The following is a 22,589-nucleotide window of genomic DNA, read 5'->3' on the forward strand; positions in this document are numbered from 1 at the left end:
AGGTCATGTAGGCATTCAACACCGACTATTTCAGTAATGGGTGTCATTTTTTAGAATTTGATTGAACATGCCTTTAAGTGGCAAGTATTCACTTCATTTGGATTTTTATTCATCCACATTCTTGTGGAAGGTCAATATGTAGATGCCCAAGAAGTGCATATGGCACAATTAGAACTAAAGTACATATACATTTTTGATTAAAATGAACCTTTCGGTGTGATCCAGCACAATCCAGATTGAACATCGTGTACTGTGATATCATAATGAAAGCTACGCATATTGGTAAACAAATTTGTACTACCCTACTTATGTGGCAAGCATAAGATCCCCAAAGTAGTCATAAGAAGGGCAGACTATTTTCTGTTCTCGAGATTTCCATCTACTCTGTCGTCTACACTCTTTCCCTTTTCATACTTCTCTTTTGCATATTGGTGCAGGTCATGGATCTCCATAAGTTGTTTAGCTGCTTAGACTAGGTCTGTGATGGGGTGTTGAGTATGCGTCCAACAGTAGGTTTGCATTATGCGTACACCAAATTGCCACTGTGGTGGTTTTGGTTGTTGTATTCTCAGTAAACACCAGGCAATGTATTTTCCCAGCTGTTCATAACCTGGGAATCCTCGGACAAATGCTCCTAGGAAAAACCTCTGAGTATTGGTTGCTGACTTTCCGAGGTAATAGTTCAAGGATAACATTTTTTAAAACGAATGTCCAAGGTTTTTATTGTCAAATATCTGAGGTTGACCTTGGACTTCTAAGGTTTTTTCTAACGAATACTCTGAGGTTTCCTAGGAATCCTTGGATATGTCCATGTTTTTCAAACATTCTTAGAATTCCTTGGACACCTCTCCGGCATAAAATATCAGACCAATAATAATGAAGCAAATATTACAGAATATAAGAATACCTTGTATTTTTAATTTGTTCAGTGCATACAAATAAAATTTTTAAAAGGTTTAAATACCAAGAATGCCCATAAGATTCCTTTAGTGCCAAATTGTTCATTTAATTTTGAAAATCCATCCATCTATATAGTGGTTTCATGATGGTTTTAGCACTTCAATGATTTCTTGTTTTATCATTGCCTCTTTGATATTCTGCCATTTCTTTTGGATCAGTTCTGTAAAAAAAAATTTGGTTGAAAATATAAAATGTGATGAATTAATAAAACAAGCAGTATGCATATAACATAACTGTTATTGGTAGCCTTAAATTTACAATCATGTTTGGAATCCTTAAGTTATGAAAACAAGGTATTAAACGTGAAAATGCTATATTTCTATAACTAACCATTCTTTGAATTTGGGACCATCATTCTACAAAATTTCTAACAAATACAGTCAAGATTAAATTCTGTTCCTGGCTCAATGCCTAACAAGTTCAAACTAATGTATCATTATTTCACTGTCCATTCCAATGCTGTATGAGCATTTTAATATGCACCGATAACAACATTAAGAACTGCAATAATACAGTATTCCAGGCTACTGTAATCAACCCTTAAAGATAGCACACAACGCTTGTTAATTATAAAGTTTTTAGAAAGTTTGAAATTGCTGCATCTTTATCTTACCTTGGACTTTTTCGGCGTTACTGTCTTAGTCTGTTTTGGTGTTGCCATCTTGGTGTTCTATTTTGTTGCTATTGTCTTAGCTGTTTTTGGTGGTTTTGGTGATTGTAGATTCACATCTTTACTTGTTTCAACCTTATATTTAAAAAAAGTGCAAACTTTTCTAATGCATTCCATACTATTCACTAGTGATGGGGATTGATTACGTGAGGAAGAAAAAAACATATATCCATGTTAATTGCTGAAAATAAATGTGGTTTGGCATGTTGGTCTTTAAAAATAAACATAATAATCATTTTAATTATGTAACCTGACATCCTTTATAAAGTTAAGGGATCAGTGATGCTTGCATTTTTGCAAATTTGTATGCAACAGGTAAAATTGAGCATGAGATTGGTATCATGGATGCCATAATTCCTTTTCAGTTAGACAAACAAAAGAAATCCAATTTAGTACTATTTAATATCATCAACATATGACATGCATGAGCATTAATCATTTTAATAAGGTGCACAAATTTACACCCAAAATGAAGGGCATATACTATCTAGATTTGCAAGGTCTATAAAGTTGTTAAAGTGGCCATCATGTGATGTCATGAATCACTTAACCTCTTATCTTAAAGTAGAATGCACCAGCAATTTTGGAAACACATAATAATATAGCAGGCCAGTACAGTTATTTAAATTATAAAATACTGTACTTAAAGAAAATGGATAAAGTGATATAGCTTTTCTTCACTATCCTGAAGTAATGAATCTGATTGATTGCTTTATAGATTTTCTTGCTGCCTAACAACCTATACGCATTGATGTTCTGTTCTATTCTTACATGCCTTTAACATTATTCATAAACCTATTCTTCTGATTGAATGCACTATAATAATTGTGCACACAGTTATTCTAAGATCCATTTTTGAGTCATTAAATATTTTTCAGATTTTTTTCTTTCAATGATTTTAAACATGATTTCATTTTTATGTTCAATAAGAATAATTCAAACCATTGATTCTTTTCTTCTAAATTCAACTAATGTTAATGGGTTAGTTTGCTCTGCTCTATTCAAAATGGACATAGTTAAATAATTTTTATCATTAAAATGTACTATAGTCTTTTAATTCAGTTCCAAAGAATTACAGCTGAATTGTACAAAGATAAAATTAGAAAAACAACAACAATAATAAGAGATTATTATTATTATCATGACTATTATTATGATTATTATTATTATCATAAATCTGTAAGGATTAAACAGTGCAAAGAAGCAGAAACACTCAGTCCAATTTCCATACCATTGATTCGCGACAATTATTTTTTTATAAATCCCTCTTCTACACACACACAAGCTATCAAATGAGATAAAGATGAAAACAACAATAAGATTTACTGAATGCTGTAGGCCTACATGTTTGTCTGAAAACAATATGGCTGCTGGCGCAATACCTAGTGGGTAAATGACATCATACAGTATTTATAGTTTGCCAGACAACCCCATTCCCACCGAAAACAGACACAATCGACTGAAAACTGATGCAGTGTACAGCTGGCCTATGAAACAAGAGCCAATAAATGTTCTTATTTTTTTCAAATTTAATATAATTTTTTTTATACCTCCAATCCTTCCAGTAACTCCTTCTGTAATCCCAAAACTCAGCAACCTTGTAGTCCTACAGTGTAAGACATAGCACATGTTTTTGTTTTAGTCACCCCCCAGACAAATATATCGGGTGATGTGTCTTACATTGTAGGACTAGGCAAATTTGCAGACACCAAATTTCAGACTTTGTAATCTTTGAGTGCCTTTCTCAGCTGAAGAGTATTTAGGAGGTTACGAACATTCCGGTAATAGGATTATCATACACATAATGCAAACAAGTTATGGCGACTGATGAATCCACTTCTTTATAATGCAGGTTTTCACAGACCTGAGTTTGTTTTCAACGGACAACTTTCAAATTTATTATTATGATGCGTACAAGAGTGATTGATGAATCTGCTGCTGTGATTGGATAATTATATGCTCTGCAACCAATGGAAGAATGCGAAAGAAATATTTCCTAGAACTTCCACAACTTAAGTATTTTTTTAATTTAAAAGCAGTAAAAGATAAGCACCTATGAGCATTATGTAGGGTCCTTCAGTTATCTAAATGTTATTCTATAAGATAAAATTATCTCCCAGATTCCGATTGTCTGTAGACCGGAAGTGCCATTTCAGGCAAAACAAATAAAATATCCCAGTCAGCCAACCATTGCTGTTTAAGCTGCCGATCCTAGCACTTTTTCCTCAGGTTAAAAATAAAAGAATAAAAATATTAATAATAATAAAAATTCTCGACAAAACTTTAAGTGCTTAGTACCATTGCAATAGGAAATACGCATGGGGTGGTGGTGGTGGTCTCATAAACATATACACAAAAGAGCCTTCAACAAAGCACTGACATTATGAGTGTTTTTAAGACATGCAATGTCAAGAAGAAGATTTCATTTACAAATGCATTTGAAGAAAACAAATAAGTTTGAGAAGAATTAGCTATTGAAGTTCAGAGAATTACCTCTTCCACAGATAAACTTGCCACGTATTTTCAGTTGGGAAACTATTTGTGTCCAAAGGAAATATAGAGGGAAGAGTTCGTCTCCAGGTGTTAGAATTTGGGTGTTTAAATTAAAATCTTTATCAACTATAAGACTAACACAAGCTTGTGGATTTTACTTGATCATTTACCACTCACAGTTTAGCTACAATTTAACTACTGACATACGTTTTTACTAATTGATCACTGAAAGGATAGATGTGGCTTTGCAAAGCTTAAATGAGGACTACAAATGTTGCCTGTTTACTTGGAAAATATATTTTACAGTACCTTTGTCCACATTTCATGAATACTTGAATGGTATATGAACTACTGTATTTCATGTTATTTTTCATACATGAAAAAATATATATTAATTTCATGTATGAAAAATTTATGTAAAATAAATAATTACGGTATCATTTGGTGGTACTGGCCATTTACAAAAAATAAAGGGATTGTACCTGAATAAGTTCTACGGAACATACCCTACTCGACAACCTAACAGTACAAACATACAAAGTAAACATATATTTTCTGTCTCATTCTGCTTTCAACTCAAGAATCTAATTACAATAAAAATAAAAGTACTCAAAGATTTTTGTTCTGATTAGTGAATGAGAGAGAGAGAGAAGATTATGTCTCAATGTGCAAGCTTGTCTGCATTTAGAGCATATAAGATAAGAGATAAGAATTCTTTATTTCAGGCTACAAAGTCCATACCTCTAAATTAAAATATTGATATAAAGTAAAAACATTGTAAACATAAAAGAACATGTATACTATACGTACAAGTATACATATACATCTACACAATTAACTGTGCCCTGTATTGTTAAGAATGAAATTAAGTGGCACATTTAAAAAGTAATTTGTTCCATCTGCTAATAATATGAGAATTTAAATGAATGTCATAGTTCCAAAGAGGTTTCAATATACAGTTCTTACTATTAGATATTCTTGTCATCATTGAGAATACATACTTTCTCATTACTTCATCAAAACTGAAGCTGTTATGTTGTGTAATGTTGGCAAAATGATTAAGATGGTTTGAACATGTATTAGTTATGGGTATTATTTATTGGTAAATTGTACACAATGATACAAGACCACACTGTCAAGAAATTAAGTGCCACTTGTATTTTTACAATAACAGTAATCTCATCAAATTGCAATAAAAAAATAAACAACTTGAAATCACGTTTTAGTTAATGCGTGTATGTGTGTGTGTGAGAGGGTGAGATGAAACAAAATTTTGTCAGTGTACAGTACCATACATCACTCCCTCGATAACTCGCGCACATCAGGGTCCAGAAACATCGACCGTACTATAAGTGAGGCGTGAGTTATCGAGGGACCTATAAAATAAGCCCAAAACCAATAAAGTCATTGACGACATAAAGGAAAAATAAGCGGAGGGGTAGGCAGATTATACTGTTGAATGCTCACTTTATAATCATGCTGAAATTAACTGTGAATAAATATCTCTTCATAACGGTGTACTTTATTATTTCTTCATAGGGCAACATTAATTTCAGGATAAATTATAGTATATTGAGGCGATCATCGAAAACATTATTCCACGTGGTTTCCGTTCGCTTAACATGGGTACCAATTCACACATTGTGTACTACATCACTAATTTTTATGTTGAATTGGATACATTCTAGTTTTATTGTTTGATACAAATTTGACATTTTTTATATATACAAAAGATCGACTATTTTCGAGAAACAGTGTCGTTCGAACGATAGATAGATATATTGGAATGCGATAGAAGTAAAATGGAAAACAAAAAAACAAGGGTTAATCAGTACTAACATATTTAATTGGTCTACAGATTTAAAACAAAGTAAATTAGAAGAAGTTAATACTTGCCGTTTGTGCCACGCTTGACAAATATCAATTCACTTTTTGAAAAAATCAGTTAATTTTTTTTTGTGTGTTACTCCTTGGTTTCTCTGCCGCCGAGCAAAATCCCTCAGATTTCTCAACTGCATGAGCTTTATGTAGTCAACATTTTGGGTCTCCAGTCACCTTATGGCAATATCAAAATATTTGATTGCTTCCTGTGCAGGGGAGAGGGGGGTGCAACATCTGAGTCTGCATCACTTTCAACACTTGTGTTATTCCAGTTAGAATCGTCTTCTGCTGCAAATTTGTTCGTTATAGAATTAATTATTGTTTCATCTGACATGTATTCGGCTGTGGGGCAGTCATTGTCAGCACAAATCCATTCCTCCATATCATCAATTTATCAATTCTTATCGTAATTTTTTCATGTTCAGCATATTTTAAAGATATTTTAAATATATTTTCTCTGGAAAAAATCGGGAGCCAAGATGGACACCGCGTTATAAGCGGGATCGCAAGTTATCCGGGCGCAAGTTATCGAGGGAGAGGTGTATTTATTCAGGGTGGTTCTTATTTGTAGTATTTGCAATGAGAAAAAAAGACTGTTACCTGATGATTGTGATAATCCTCATGTATTACGACCCTACTATATTCCATTATCAATAAACACTGCTAAATCAACAATTCATTCTTGTTTTAATTATGATGTACATTATCACAACAACACATGACTATGCAGTGTTATTTACACGGTAATTAAACATGCTTAGCGTTTTGGGTTATGCCAGTTGAAACCAGATTGAGTGCAAGAATCAACAGAAGAGGTCAAATCAGCGTGGCTGCCAGTAGGGAAATCAAGCTGTCTTTAGGGAAATGAAATACTATCAATGAGCTATTGAAGCCATTGTCCATACATTATTAATAATAATAATAATAATAATAATAATAATGCTTTATTTATAGAGGGTGACTCATTAGTTAAGGACTATTCTCACTTGAGGCCCTTGTCATAGCCTCAGCAAAGTAGGTGTACTAATATTGGTACTAGTGATATATAGATTATACTTTTTATGCTCAGATTACTCTTTTTGCCACTTATGTATGCAAATATTATGCATATACCTCTCCTAGGTTTGGCATGTATGCCTTGGTTGTCTTCCTCTCATTTCTTCAATATATTTTAAATAAGGAAGTAGATAAAGTCGCATTTCATGTATTAGTGTTTTTCCAATCCCCTCAGAATTTCAAAATTTCAATCTTAAATGATGAATGAAATGTATACACATATTTACACCCACAGGATACATTTATTTTATTAGTGTCATCTTTTCTTTCATCGTTAGTACAGTGAAGAAATGCAAGACTTGTATTGTATGCTGTTTTAAATATTTTGTCATGCAGTGTTTCAAGCTCATTGACCACAAGTCATAGTGGAAAGCAGGGAAGAGATAGTTCTTTCGAGACCCCTTCTGTGAGTAAGAATTATCAGCTGTCTAGGACTCCAGGTTCAAAACACACTCCATATGCAACCTCCAGCACGACACCAGGAGATTACAGTGCCTCAGTAATAGTTGGTATGTAAACGAGAATTTACAGTGAACATCCTTAAACTACATACTGCTTAGACCAATTTCTTTGTACAGTAATACATAATCTGCCACTACTGCATAGTTTACACTAAAATGTCATGAAAAACTTCATAGATTTGATGTAAATAAATCCTTCCATTGCATGGTGAATTGTCAGTAGGATAGTCCATTCAGGCACCATGCATAGAACAGTCACCTTTTTTATGATACCATGTTAATGTGTGCCAAAGTTATGACTAGAGAAAAATTACTTGTTGTTATTTTTTTTACTATGTTAAGGTCTTTCCTTCAACAAATGTTTAAATCTCAGTGTCACTTTATTCTTGTCTGTTTTTAATTTGACATGGCAGTAACCGACCTTCAAACCCTCCCTCCCTTTTAGAATATTGTTCTTTAAGGGACCACTTAGATGACTACACTGTATTCCACCCCAAATGGGTTAGGGTACACTCATACCAATATGAAGTTTACAACTACGGTGTACCCCGCTATAACGCGAATTCGGATATAACGCGGTTGTGGCGTGGCTCCCAAAATTTGATACACATGTATTTTTCTTGTGCACAAAAAAATCTTTAAAAGTACCAAAAAAACGTAAAATGTTTATCATTTTGGGGAAGAGATCGCATATGAATAATACAAGACGATCGTTTCCTGGCTCCAGAAAATTTATATGTATATATTTTTCTCATACACAAAAAAGTATTTTTCTCATACACGAAAAAGTATTTTTTTTTTTCTTTCTTCTTAAAAGTAAGAAGAAGAAAAAAGCATTAAAAGTTTATTTTGGGATCGCATAGGTCTACAACAATGTCGCAAACTTGGATTGTTTTTCCTTATTGACTGCAAAACATACAATGTGGCTTTTTTTATTTGTTGGCAACATTGTTGGCTGTTTAAACTTTTATATACAACCATTGGTTTGGAGTGCAGAAATTTAGAGGCCCCATGAAAGGAAGCCGCAAACTGGATATAAAATGCACTGAAATTTATCAATTGTTACATAAACAAATTCTTTGTCCATACTTACAAACCATCTAAACAGTGCATTGTTATATCATAATCCGCTTATCCTGACATCTAGCATGAGTTCTGTATGTTGTGAAATATCCGCTTTTTTGTTGTTGACATTTCTGGTAATGGAGATCAACCGGACGAGGCATTGTCTTGTAATCTATCTTTCATCGGATTTTCGGCTGCTTGCTAGTAATTAATATATTTACAAAGACTGACATTTGTATGTGGATGGTGAGTAAAATGCCTCTTCGTTTCACTCAGAATTAAGTCTTTCAGAAAGTTCATGTTTTCTGCAATAATCCCTGTCATCAGAACACCTGGGTCTCTATCGTCCGTTGACCCTTTGTTAATTTTCAGACGCATGTGTGTAAGGCACCATCATGCTACTACAGTGCCACAAATGTAAAAAAAAAAAAAAAAAAAAAATACATCTTACTTATTCATTTATTCAGTAGGCATGGAGGGACTTTAACTAGAATAGTCTAAACGATGGCCAATTCCTTTTTATAAATGTACCCAAATAAAATAGTTTGTCTGAAATTTCAAAGGAAACAGATTACCTTTGAAGCACCGACTGTTATGAAAACGTAATCAGCAAATGGAAAAAATACCAGTCTCAATCATGCAATACAGTTATTTGATATTGCCGCCACAAAAAAAAAAGGGCATTCGTTTGGTTCTCCAAAGCTGTCCTTTAGCGTTGACTTAAATAGCGCATGCACCCTTCATCAAAGAAAGCCGACTACAATCTTTCAATAACAGCAAATAACTTTTCTTCAAAGGAAGTCAGTACCAACCTTAAATAGAAGTGATGGAATCTGATGGATTTTTGCATTTTCCAATGTGACTGGAACACATTATCTGTGCTGTGAAAGTTTCCTTTTTGTAGGGAATAAGTTTATGGCTTAAAATGCAAACTAACTTTTACCGACTTGGAACGTACTTTAAAGTAAATGTGCTTCGTCATCCGTTACATGATTGTGGTATGTTTTTCCACTGAATTCAGACCAACATGACCTGTTACAAAATTAATGAATATTTTAAAGCTGCGTGTACATATTTTCGATGGAATCACTTGTATTGTGGATTCAGTGTATATCATGATGAGGTTCACAGGTGAGTACACAGTGTTGATACTCTATTCATGCTATACATTAGACATTTATATATAAACAGGATTAATGTATATGTACCAAATCGTGGTCCTCTAAATAAAGTAAACTATTATATTATGTCTTCCTTGTTTTCACTACAGGTGTATTTCACATCAATTCAAGATGGTAACTGTGCCGACGAAGCATGTATTTTACCGCCCGTATTTATTACCCACCCACCCCACCAGGGAGGGGGGGGCATTTTCTTCAGCTAACTGACTTGGTTGCATATAACGCGGTCGGGTTTTATGGCTCCCAACTACCGTGTTATAGTGGGGTCACACTCTAGTTATGGGTAAGTATTTTGTGCTAAGCAGAGCGGAGACCCCACCCTAACATACTTGGAGTTACGTATTTCTTCCCTTAAACACTAAATTCACTTTTTTATTATTGTATACAGCAATAATGGTAAGTCTTAGGACAGGAAAAACAATTATTTTCTGTGACCCAAGACTTATATGCATGTAAGAATATAACATTTTTAGTTTCATATGCTTATAGACATTTATGTAAAGACAAAATTGGCAAGATCGCCATATGTCACACTGCAGTGACCAGCTCTTTTCAGTTACTATGTCAATAAATAACAAATTGCTATTAGAGGGTACACTCAAGTGTAACCTTTATTAGCTTTGGTATTTGGCAGATGCACATATATGGGCTGTTTATGTATTCTATGTAGAAGAGTCTACTTCCTTTTTTAAACTGTCTGCCTCATACTTGGACAAAAAGATACAATACATTAAATGAATACTGTACCTGTCACACACCCCGTAAATTGAACAGAAAGTGTGACACAACTGGATTTCCTTCAGCTTTCTTCACTGAATAATATTTGCTTATCATGTGCCGCACTGCATATTGAAAGTTGAGGTGTTGTATAGTGAAGGTAAAACTATATCTGCCAATGGATGCGGTGAATGTATATAACAGGTTGTTCTTATTTATTGCTGGAACATATATAAAGAAATAAACAGTTTTATTTCTCTTTAAATATGACTTTTGATTAAATATGAGTTTATCAATCAAGGTTATAAATAATCTCTAATTAGAACTTTTGAAATATGTCATCAGAGAGTATCCAAATGCTGAATCTGTAGATATTCCATTTCAGAATTATATTTTCTCTTTAGATACTTTCCCTAATCACATTACATTAGGAATATTAGCAGCTTGACTTCACAACTCCAGCCCTACTAAAAGATGTACATCATTTGTTTCTAGCTCATATAGACAGAGGGCAATAACTCTTGCCCATTACTCCCCCTTGTCACATACATGTGTTGCCAGTTTTTTAGCTTTGCTGCTGTACTGATAACATCATACAGTGTACCTCCGACAATCCAAGTCATCTTAGTTTTCAAATTGGACCATCCAACCTTAATTTTGTATTTATTTTGTTGGACAATCATTCTTCTACAGGTTGTATCCATTAGTTTTACAGTTTCTGCCAAATTTGATTGACTTCGTCAGCTTTATGGACTTCATCTTTTTAAAACCACGTTAAACCATGCTTTCACTGACCTCATGTTGTCATTTACAAATTGGCATGACACTGGCCATTTTTCCATTCACCATTAGTAACGAAGATGGGTTAGCGAGTTGATAACATGCTGATTTGTTAATTTATGCTTTTTTTTCTTGTGTCATTTCAGTAGAAATGTCAAAAAATTGCATCCAATGCATAAGTTCAAAGCAGTCTAGAAGGCATCAAAATTGCTAATTTATGTTTTGTTTTCTAAATGCATGATATGCAAAAGTTCAGAACAAAGAAGTCAACTTTTGTTTATATATGCAAATTGTGTATCAACTTTGATACACAACATGTGCAATACATGGATGGAGGAAGTCTGGGCTACAGTTTTAGCCTTAATATGATGGAGATTTCAATGAGAAATCCGTACATCCTGCCAGGTCCTTGGATTGGCCAGTACTATTGATAGCCATCTAACCATCCCAGCGTGGGGACCTTTTTTATCAAATTGCCCAGGCCAACTAGGATTTATGGTGATCTTAATGATAGATCTGTCCATTTAGCTGTACCGTCAGTGACATACCCTTACTATGACAGAGATTTCAGAAAGAAATCTGTCCATCCAACTAGGCCTAAAGCGGCCAGTACCAGTGATAGCAGGACCATCTTCTATGCTACCAGGATCCTGGTCGACCATACACCAGGCAAACCAGCCAGCTGTTCCAGCAGCGGTGTACTTCATATGTTCACTTTGTAACTTATCCAAATGGGAGAGTTAGTGAAGTTTTCAAAAGGATGAGATTGATTTGATCAATGCCACCTACAATGGCTTATCCAGAGCTGCAAGCAGAACCAGGTCAGGACTCAACACAAAGTGAGTGATCTAGCTTTTTCCCCAATTGGCTAAAATTAAAGAGATCAATAACTGCCTTTAAGGTATATTGGATGACCCAGGGAATTCTAAGGTCTTCTTTTCATCAAGCCAAGTACCAGTGATATTCTCAGCTCAATTATATAACACTCATATACCTTCAGTACTACTCTCCTGGACTTGATTTTTAAAAACAATTGTGCAGCAGGTCACATGCCTGCTCAAAGCTAGACTAAAGTTCAGAACTTAGTCACTATGTCTTCAGTGTTACGTTTAAAGACTGTGTTGACTGCTTTGGCCAACTTTAACCTGATATGACATGACACATGTCTGCAGCCCACCTCACTCAAGTCAAATCCTATCCTGGTTTTATGAATGATCCCATTTGGGTCACTGTTATTCTTTTGAGGAAAATCAAAGAAATTTGGAAGCTCAGCATGTAAGGAACTTTTCCTTCAACTCGTCGCTCAACCCACACAGACATTTTAAAACAATCAGCCTCCCTCCCCCAACTGCCTAGAGGCAATAAGCAGACTTGGGACAAGGTATCTTTTCAGTCAGATGTGCAATATAGATTGTGGCCCATTGCTAGGAGACAAGAGTCTAACATAGCTAGAAGGCAATCATACAGAGGCAAAAAGAAACCAAGTTTCTTCACCTTCTAGCCACCTAGCTCTAGACATTGACCTACTGTACCCACTGCTTACCGGTTGATAGCTGCCTCCTGCAGTTTCAGACTCACTGGACCTCTCTATTCCCTGAGACCAGTTGGTTGATCCAGTTTATTTCAGAGAGGCTTTGGATTTCATTTATCCACCACATCCCCTTTCCTCCTCTCTCATATTCACAAACTTACCTTTAAATCGTGAGAAGGATGCCTTTCTACAACAGGAGATACGTTCACTCATTGAAAAACAGGTGAAGATTGTGGTCATATAGTAGAAGCTGTTGGTTGGCATGCAGAATCAACCTTCTGGAGTTTTTATCCCAGAGATTTAGTTTTGCAGAGGCAAACCTTGAATTTGGTAGGTCCATTGGCAGCAGCCCAGATGATCACCATACAAATTTAAAACAATCAACACAGAATACCACTTCGCTGGGCTTGGTAATGAAATTTTATAGGTAAGAAGATTTCAACAATTATCTTAACCATATGTAGGGGTCATGGATCAAATGACACTTGGCTGTGTTGCTTATATAATTTGGAGAACAAGTTATCATTAGAATGGGTAATCAGCCATCATTCCCTAGAACGATACCCACGGTAGAGGTCAGATACTCAGCATTTTGTCCTCCTGTCACCTATTCTCTTAACATAGTATAATTGGGGAATGTGTTTGAAGGAGGAAGCAACTTTCTGAGTAAATTAAGTTTCTCAAAGATTACTTATACAATCACATTTATTAAAAACCCTCCCAACCACTCCACCTTGTGAGTATCCTTGTCAGTATATCACTCAGCTAATACACTAGCAATACCTGGCAATGGCAAGGGATTCTTAGGTAATGGGCAGGAGTTATTGCCGTTTGTCTGTATGAAATATACAGAAAGGGACAATTTTCGTCATTTAGTAGGGCTGGATTCGCATGGTAGCAGGCTAATATTTCTAATGTAATGTGATTGGGTAACTGTTCTCGGGGAAACATAATATACATAAGATATTAAAAAAGTGAACAAAACTTATTCATCTCATTTGTTGATATATAATTGCTAACTTGATTGTCACTGAGCAGTCCTTTACATTGTTATCTTTTTTGCATTTCAAACCAGATGGGAGATTTCATTTTAGACAAGGAGCCTGCTTAGTGTCATTTTCATTTGCAGTGAAACTTTGGATGTATGGCCTACACGTTAAGGTCAAGCGTGTCATCTGCATCTAAAGTATGCAGTGCCTTAATTCTGATATTTTAAACACATTGAAAAAAATGGGGAACAATATCTCCTTACATCTCAACATTACGGAAATTAGAGCTTATGGAACACTATAAACTACATTACTGACCATACCTGTTGTCTGGAAAAACACAAACTTGCCCACAGAAATATGGATACTGTATTAGTGTTAAAGTTTCATTTGGTTTGAAGTGTGAAGATGACTGTGTTAGGGACCACTTGGTCTTTGAGTTAGAAATTATAAATCAGTGAATGAAATGAGTATATTTTGTGCATTGTTTTGATATCCATGGTGCATTTTGCTTTTAAAATATATAGTGTGGTACAAACTTGTGGAGGGTTAGGCAGAAACTTTAAAATTGAAATATGTACCTTTTGATAATTATTGTACAAAGTTTTAAGATAGTGAAATTGAAACTATTTTGATAAATAGTATAAGAAACACCACAGATTGATGGTACATTTTTAAATTGCACAATATTTTTATAATTTGTTTTCTTATTTTTCTTACATTTCTACAAGTAATAAATACAGTTATAAAATTTCAGATCGATTGTTACTTATCAGGCAATTTTCTATACAGCAGTAGGAGAAAAGAAAGGACCAGGCTGCTGTATATATAATGAAAGTTGCTGCCAAGCAGGCTGAGTACAGCTAAACCAGATTTTGAGCATGTGTTTTTCACATATAAAAAAAGGTAGTTTTGTTTCTTCTTTGAATACTACTACCTCGCAAATTCAGCCCTCCCAGATACTACTTTTATTTAAAGGGAGCTAATATTCGTCTGTCAACCTATGTGACAGTCAGGCAGAGTTATCTCCCCTTAAACTATAAGACTTGTTGAGAGTCTAAGCACCCATCAGATACTACTTCCACTCATGCCAAGAAGCACACTCTTGTCATGAGAGACCTTGCAAAAACCTTGAGCTTTTAACTTCTAAGAAAAGTATATTCCATCTATATTTCCAATTTTTTCTCCTTCTATCCTGACAAAGTTCTGCCTTTACAATTTGCTATCATCATCACACATTTAGGTACTTACATGGGGAGCCTAAGCAACTTCACATTCAGTTCGGGTTATAATTATTTTGTACATGCAAGTCTCTTGTGCTAATAAAAGCTCGTATTACATTTGTAATTCTATTATGAAAGGATACATATATGGTGAATTTCTATTCCAAGGAATTAATAGCGTCCAGGCACCAACTTCATTGTTGTTTGCTGTGGGCCTTTTTCCCACAGGTAATTGCCTCATAATGCACATTGTTGCACCTACTTTGTATGTATCTTTAACAGTGCTTCAATTAACAGGAGTTGAGATAAGTGGGGAAAAATTTGCTTAGCAAAGAAGGATTTTTAGGGACTGGACTAAAATGCTCAACATACATCAGTTTTCGAGATAACCGAGGTTGAGATAAGCGGGTTTGACTGTATGTATAATTCCGCTATTTATGGTACATACAGGTGATTTTGCTTGACTGTGGCATCCTTAGCCTTGGCATTCCATGCTTAATGATTCTACCTGTGCATGCTATCCTTGACCTTCCCTACAGGTAACATTGTAATTGAGATCATCTGCAATCAGGTTTTTTCACGTAACCATCATTTGGTATAGCTCTGCTTCCATGCTGTATTCACACATCACATATGCAGACCCACAAGTTTATACTTTTCCTTCAATGTGGTATTGTGATTATATTGTACCTGTACTCTGACATTGCCTTATTAGACTGCCTGTTATCAATTTCTGGGTCAACCTTTTAAGATTTAGCTCTGCACTGACATACATTCTTAAAAGACAGGTGCAGGGCAACCGTTTTATATATTTTTATACATTTTGCTCTATTTGTCTTACAGATTTGTACTATGGCAAAGTGCAGAAACACAGCTTAGGACGAAGACCTCACCAGTCTGCATGCTAACCTTTCCTCATTGTGAGAATTTTTGGTGGACAAAGGAGATATATCAACCTGCCCTTAAGCCACATAATAGAGGACATTGAAATGCTCTCAGCATTTCTGGCAACTTCCTCTACCTTGCCCCCTATTGTGGAACAGTAAGGGACTGAGATAACACTCAGCCATGTTCCCTTTCACTCAACAGACAGGTTACATGGATCAGACATCTCATAACCAGAGCCGGCTGATGATCCTAACAATATCCTCCCCACCTGGATGGCCTATTTCCATTACATTAGGCCTAGGCCATATACTAGGGATGATGAAAGGCCAAAACATCAATATTACTGGCTCAATCACTAACAGCCTGGCAAACCCAACTTTTTCAGACATGCAGGGACAGTCTAACCCTCATATCACCTTGAGACACTCATTCACCATGATGCCATGAATAGTTCCTCATGCCTCAACAGATGCCACTTTGCAATTTCTGTACACTCTGCCACAAGAAGATGCTCTTTACTCTTTGCTGTCTCAAAATCAAAGTTTCTAATTCAGGGCATTCTGTGAGGTTTAGTGAGTGACAGACTTCATCAGCTGAGTCTCAAGCACTACAGGGGACCTTAACTTCACCTCATGCAACCAAGATGATGTTACTTGCTATCCAGTGCTGTCATTTATTCTGCACTATCCTATGGCATGGGAAGATTCAGCCTTCTGAGCCTCCATTGAGGACGTTTTTCAAATATGACCCTCAGAGTTATGCTCTCCTCCTATCCCATCAACAACAAGGACCAAAGCTCCAGCATTTGTTGATCTTATGATGGAACAGTAGAGTCCTATTTCAATTGCTTCCAAAGTCTGGGAGTGTTACAGACATTCTGACCCATCTTTATCTCAGTTCATCAGTGGTTCTTCCTTTGCCACACACCAGTCTTTCATTTGGAAACTCCAGCAGTCAGATCGCAGCATTGGTGATGACAAAGCTACACTCCATATGTATGGACTGGATGGTCACAGATGACACTCGGCATTTGCTGCGCAATATTGTTGTTGGACTTTTATCTCCATGGCTATCTACCAACTTAGCTTATCTTCTCCCACTCTGAATACCTCAGAGCTTGAATGGGATTTGGTCTCGAGAATCGTCCGAGTACTGAATAGAGCCGCTCAACACTCATTGTGGACTTAAACAGTGCATACCTTCATGTCCCTATTCACAAGGCTTCCAGGATGTTCCTGTGATTTGCCTACAACATTAAGTACCAATTCAGGGAAATCCCATTGGGGCTCAGCATGGGCCCCGGGTCTTCACTCGTCTGTTGAATCAAGTAATGGTGCATATCTAGACCATTTCTGTGGTGGCAACATCAAGTTACCTGGACAACATACTGCAGAAACATCATTCAGTTAGATCTAACAAGACATGGTAACCCTTGTTACCAATCTGGACTTCTCATCTACAAGGAAAAATCCTTCCTAGTACCATCTCAGCAATTTGTTCACCTAGGTATGGAGTTCAATACACAGGCAACATGTTATCTCCCGCAGGATTGGGAATTGAAATCCAAACCATGGTAGCACCTTTACTTTCAAGGCATTCTATCTGCATGGGAATTTCTTTGCCTACTTGGCAGCAGACCTCAATTTCCTAGGTCGCTTTCCTATGCACCCATTGCAGATGATTCTTCTGCCTGATTGGAGGACTAAAGTTTGCCCACTGGAGCATCCTCTCACCATCTGAACACAATTGAGGCACCATCTGCAGAATTGTGTCAACATAACTTGGTTCACAGTGGGTATACATCTACAAGTACAATAGCCTAAGATTACAGTCTGTACCAATGCAAGTATGGAAGGCTGGGGAAACCACTCACTACCATCTTGAATGTACTAATGAACACACAAGTGTTTTAGTGCCATCAACTGAAAGATATTTGCAAATTGAGTTGATGCGTCTCAGCTCAACATATGCAGCCTTGCATATGTTCATGACATGTTGGTGCAATGTGAGAGTACTGTCCAGAGTAACACCTAGGTTTCATACTGACTGCATGAATTTAATGTTGGTGTTGCTGATATTTTTTGTTTGAGGTAAAGGATGAGAAAGTCTTTGTGTTGTGATCAGAATGGCCTCAGTTTTATCATCATTCATCTGCAGCTTGTTACATGTCATCCATGATTTCACATCAGAAATGCACCTCTCTACACCTTGGATGGTAGCATTAACTTCAGTTGGGTGGCTAGATTTGTATATTTGGGTGTCGTCTGCATACAATTGGTGAGACACTGGATGATGATCTATGACACTTGAGAGCGGCTGAGTGTATAGAATAAAGAGAACAGGTCCAAGAACAGACCCCTACCATAAGATATCTGGAGAACGTATTATCACCCAAGGAATTCTTTCACAACAAAGAAATTAGTTAGCTTGCAGAGACAAATGCATTATTTTTGGCTTACAAAGTCAGGTTGCTATTGCAGATTTTGTTGGTGTGTAACTTTGCTGCACTAAGAGAAAGATTTAATAAAAGAGAAGCATAACTCACTAAACAGAAGATGAATCATTAGTCTCTTTGATTTTTGGATAAATATTTCCTTGGATGAAGTACAATAAAACCAATAATAGTACACATTTTATGACAGGCAGTAAATTAACTGCCATTTGTTTAAAAAGATTTTTTAGGGTTTTTGTATTGGCTTATGTATGTTGTATGTGATGTTTTGTTGTATAATATTCCTACAAAAAGATTTATAAGGAGACTGTTGAAAGTACACCTTTAAAGTAAAAGAAAAATGAACTAATAAACTTATTCTGTGAATGGACAATGCATTTATTTATTAGTTTTACATGTTGGTTTTTTATTTTCTAATGAGAGATCGAATGAAAGAGAGAGAGAATGTTGTGCAAGTTGCAATCCCCTATTTCAAGCAGAAAAAGTACGAGTCAGATGAAAATTTGTCAGGACATTTTTAACTCCCACATTTTTCATTTGACCCCTGGTTCTGACACAAAGTTTTTATTTTGACACTCCATATTACACCCCTGGGGGAAAAACTGTCATTTATTCCCCAGGAACAACTTCATGATAGTAAATTCTGATGATGATGGCCATTATGAAAGCCTTTCACTGGGTGGCAGTAATATTTGCATGGCAAGAGGGATTTCTCATTCTGTCCCACAACTCTACAGTGGTCACTTATCTCAAACAACAAGGAGGAACCAAGTCCCAAGACCTTTGAGTCCTGGTGTGGGACTTTCTAAAGTGATGTCATCAGCAAATCCACGTACAAGTTCGCTGTATCCCAGAACTCGTAACATAGTAGCCAAGTCTTTGACCCAGAATAATCAACTAATACAGGCAATACGTTCTCTTCATTCCTTGATTTTCATTCATATGTACCAGATGGGACCAACCTTTGGTGTAACTGTTTGCAACAGAGTGGAATACCAAATTCCACACCTGTGTATCTCCAGTCTCGGACTCAAAGTCAGGGCAGTCGGCGCTCGATTGATAGATTGGAAATGGCCTGGATGCATATGCCTGCCCTCCATCACCTCTGATGTCGAAAGTGATACAGAAAACAAGAGAATCAGAGTCTCACCTATCATCATTGAACCATCTGGATGGGAGACTCATCGTTGACAAAGGGAGTCTCCTCCAGTCAGGTTACCTAGAAGCAGTCTCACATACCTTAAGGGATTGGAGATGGTATCTGCGGGGTAAGGGGAATCACCTCCCTTCACCTTTTACCTATTCACCTAAGCTTTTATGATTAGGTATTGTATTTAAAGAAAAACAAATTTTACCTAGTAAAACATGTTTCTTAGAGAATACATACCAAAGCAAAATACACATAACCCTCGTGGCCTCCCTGCAGTTTATTCCAGAGAGCCTGCCTTCCGCTCCAATAGTAACTGAAGGGATGGTGAACTTCTTAGTCTTTGCTGTCAATTCTTATACCTAAGGGATGATCACTATGCCCACCTGACACCTAAGTTGGAAGACAACTTTTAGCTCCCTTGAGCTAAAGGTAGTATCTGAAAGGGCTGGATTTGCAAGGTAGTAGAAGTTCTCCTAAGGTATTATGAGTAGGTAATTATTCTTGAAGAAACATTTTTACTAGGCAAAATTGGTTTTCATTGCAAAACATATTGATGCATAGGACTAAAAGGTGATAATTAAGCATGTAAGTTAAACAAAGATTCAATCTCTTTCTAACATTTGGACTACATATTTAAGAATCATTTGGATATATTTTGAAAAGAAAATTCTAAACAATGTTGTTGTTTTCTTCTCTTTATTTGCAACTTTAATGTTAGCAAGAATTTAAAATGTAAACAAACCTATAATTCCCAGCATGTGTCTCATAATGAAAAAGTCTCAACAACAATATTTTAACTAAATGTAATTCTTCTGCCTTTGTGTCATATTTAAAACAGCTGATTAACTCTCTGTGATATGTCAACCTTTATGTTGCAATTGTTTGTCAGTTTTATCTTATAATTTACTAAACAAATTTGGACCTCTCTGGTGGCCTAGGGGTTAGAGCATCTGCCTCGGATACAGGAGGTTGTGGGTGTAAACCCCGGCTGAGTCATACCAAAGATTTATAAAAAATCATTCTAACAGCTGCCTTGCTAGGTGCTCAGCATTAAGAGGTTAGTGTTAGGACTGGTCAGCCTGCTGTCAGGATAATGTGACTGGGTGGGACATCTTGCTCATGTCTGTGGCATGATGCCCCAGTGCTAGACATCACTAGTAAAACTGCCACACTGCAGACATCATAACGATATGACTGAAAAATTGTTAAAGATTCCACAGTAATATTAATAGACAAATTGAATGTTCCTACACTTAAACTTGCTCCTTTATATATATATATATATATATATATATATATATATATATATATATATATATAGAGAGAGAGAGAGAGAGAGAGAGAGAGAGAGAGATACACATACATGTATACATGGAAAAAGTACCATGGTATACACCACTGGCAAAAAAATATCACATTACATTGGTATAATGGTAATACTGTGCACCAGTGTACTCAACATTATACTGCTTTTGAAATCCTGACAAATTCTACATGAAGTTATATATGTGCAGGTTTTCCGACACACCTCAGTCAAAGATTACATAGGTTAGACTGAAGTTCTGAAGATATTGACAACCAACAATCATATCCCAAAGATTGAAACTGTCGTAAACATTGTAGGGGCAATGTCTAGCATTACACAAACATGCACTCATGGGAATATCACACAATCCCAATCTTTTCTTCAGAAAGCAAGATAATAATTATATTAAATAGACTCAATTTTGATGTTTTAATTATTTTCTATTTATTAGCAGATATATTACGGCTCTTGTTTCTCACTGCAGCTGTTGTCGAAGGAAGAGGGCTAGCAAGAGGAGAGATTGGAATGGCCAGCATCGACCTGAAGAGCCCTGTCCTCATCTTGTCTCAATTTGCAGATACATCCACATACGTTAAGACTGTCACCAAGATACAGATATTACATCCTCTTGAGGTGTGAATGCATGTGACCTCGAGTCAGTCTACAGCTTCTATTTCAAATACATTTTTTTTACCTAATGATGATACATTTGGAAAACATTCATAACTTTATAAATCCTGCTCTCCCAGGTTAGAAAAGATGTAAACCATGTCTTTTGACTTGTGTTAGCAATAGAAGAGCTAAAACATCATCTGCTTACTGTGATGAAGTTAGACAAAAGTGGTCTTCTCTCCAGTAAATGGATTTAGCACAATATTCCATCAATTGTCTCTTTCACTACACTGTATAGTCTGACTGCCATACTGTCAATATCTTATTGCCATTTCCTCTGTCATCTCCATCAGATTTGCCATTGCAGGTTTCTCGAGCTACAAGGAAATCAGGAGAAAGAAAAGCTGGCCATGAAAAGACTATAATAAAATGTTGATCCAAATCAGGGAAGAACCAAGAATTTTGAGCTGCCACTTGGTCACAGAAAAATTATGTAATTGAGTAATAATTGAACTGATCACAAGTTCATTACTGTTTTGAGTTTTTATTTTGAACTTAAGAGATTGTGGAACTCTTTAGTCAGTTGAGGTATAGTTGCTCTATAGATCAACTGGATGCTTGCCCTTGATTTGAGTTGAAGGCAAAAGTTCAGCGGAACATATAGCACTGTCATCAGAAATGTTCACAATGTTCACATATTGAGTCCACTCACACTCTGATACATAATACATAAACTGGTATTGCCTCTTTTCCCCTTTATTGGCATGCTGAGACCAGTACTGCAGATCTAGACTGGTGTGTTTCCAGGTTTCTCACCACTCATTCATCATTGTAACATAACCCTTCATAATACTTGGGTTCAGTACTGTAATTCGGTGTGGTTGAAGGTCTCACACAACTCTTTTATCACTTTTCTACAGAGTCAGGAAAAATATTGTCATCAGTACATTGCTTGACCTTAGATTAAAGTACTCATTGCTTTCATATTCTTTATATTGATTGTTATTGTTTTCAGATACCCACACCTCCTACCTTTTTTGTACACATTGCAGACAGATGAGTGTCCTGGCTCTGCTGTCTCCGGTTTGACAAGGTATGAGATCTCAGTGTCCTTGGTTGCCTGTTCAGCAGACCATTATAGAAATGAAACTCATTCCATTGGTGACCAGAACTT

At 36.1% G+C, this 22,589-nt stretch overlaps 1 protein-coding gene across 1 annotated transcript in view; it reads left to right on the forward strand.

Annotated features, from left to right (window-relative positions):
• LOC149803388 (mutS protein homolog 4-like) overlaps window positions 1–22,589 on the forward strand; it is a 182,656-nt gene that overhangs the window by 37,452 nt on the left and 122,615 nt on the right. The window contains exons 4-5 of the mRNA XM_089953095.1: window positions 7,397–7,569; window positions 21,288–21,436. Coding sequence (XP_089809221.1) covers window positions 7,397–7,569; window positions 21,288–21,436 — 322 coding nt within the window. The remainder of the gene's footprint in view (window positions 1–7,396; window positions 7,570–21,287; window positions 21,437–22,589) is intronic.

The sequence above is a fragment of the Sinohyriopsis cumingii genome, chromosome 3, assembly GCF_028554795.1.
Source record: "Sinohyriopsis cumingii isolate HCF-2022 chromosome 3, ASM2855479v2, whole genome shotgun sequence".
NCBI classification, from domain to species: domain Eukaryota; kingdom Metazoa; phylum Mollusca; class Bivalvia; order Unionida; family Unionidae; genus Sinohyriopsis; species Sinohyriopsis cumingii.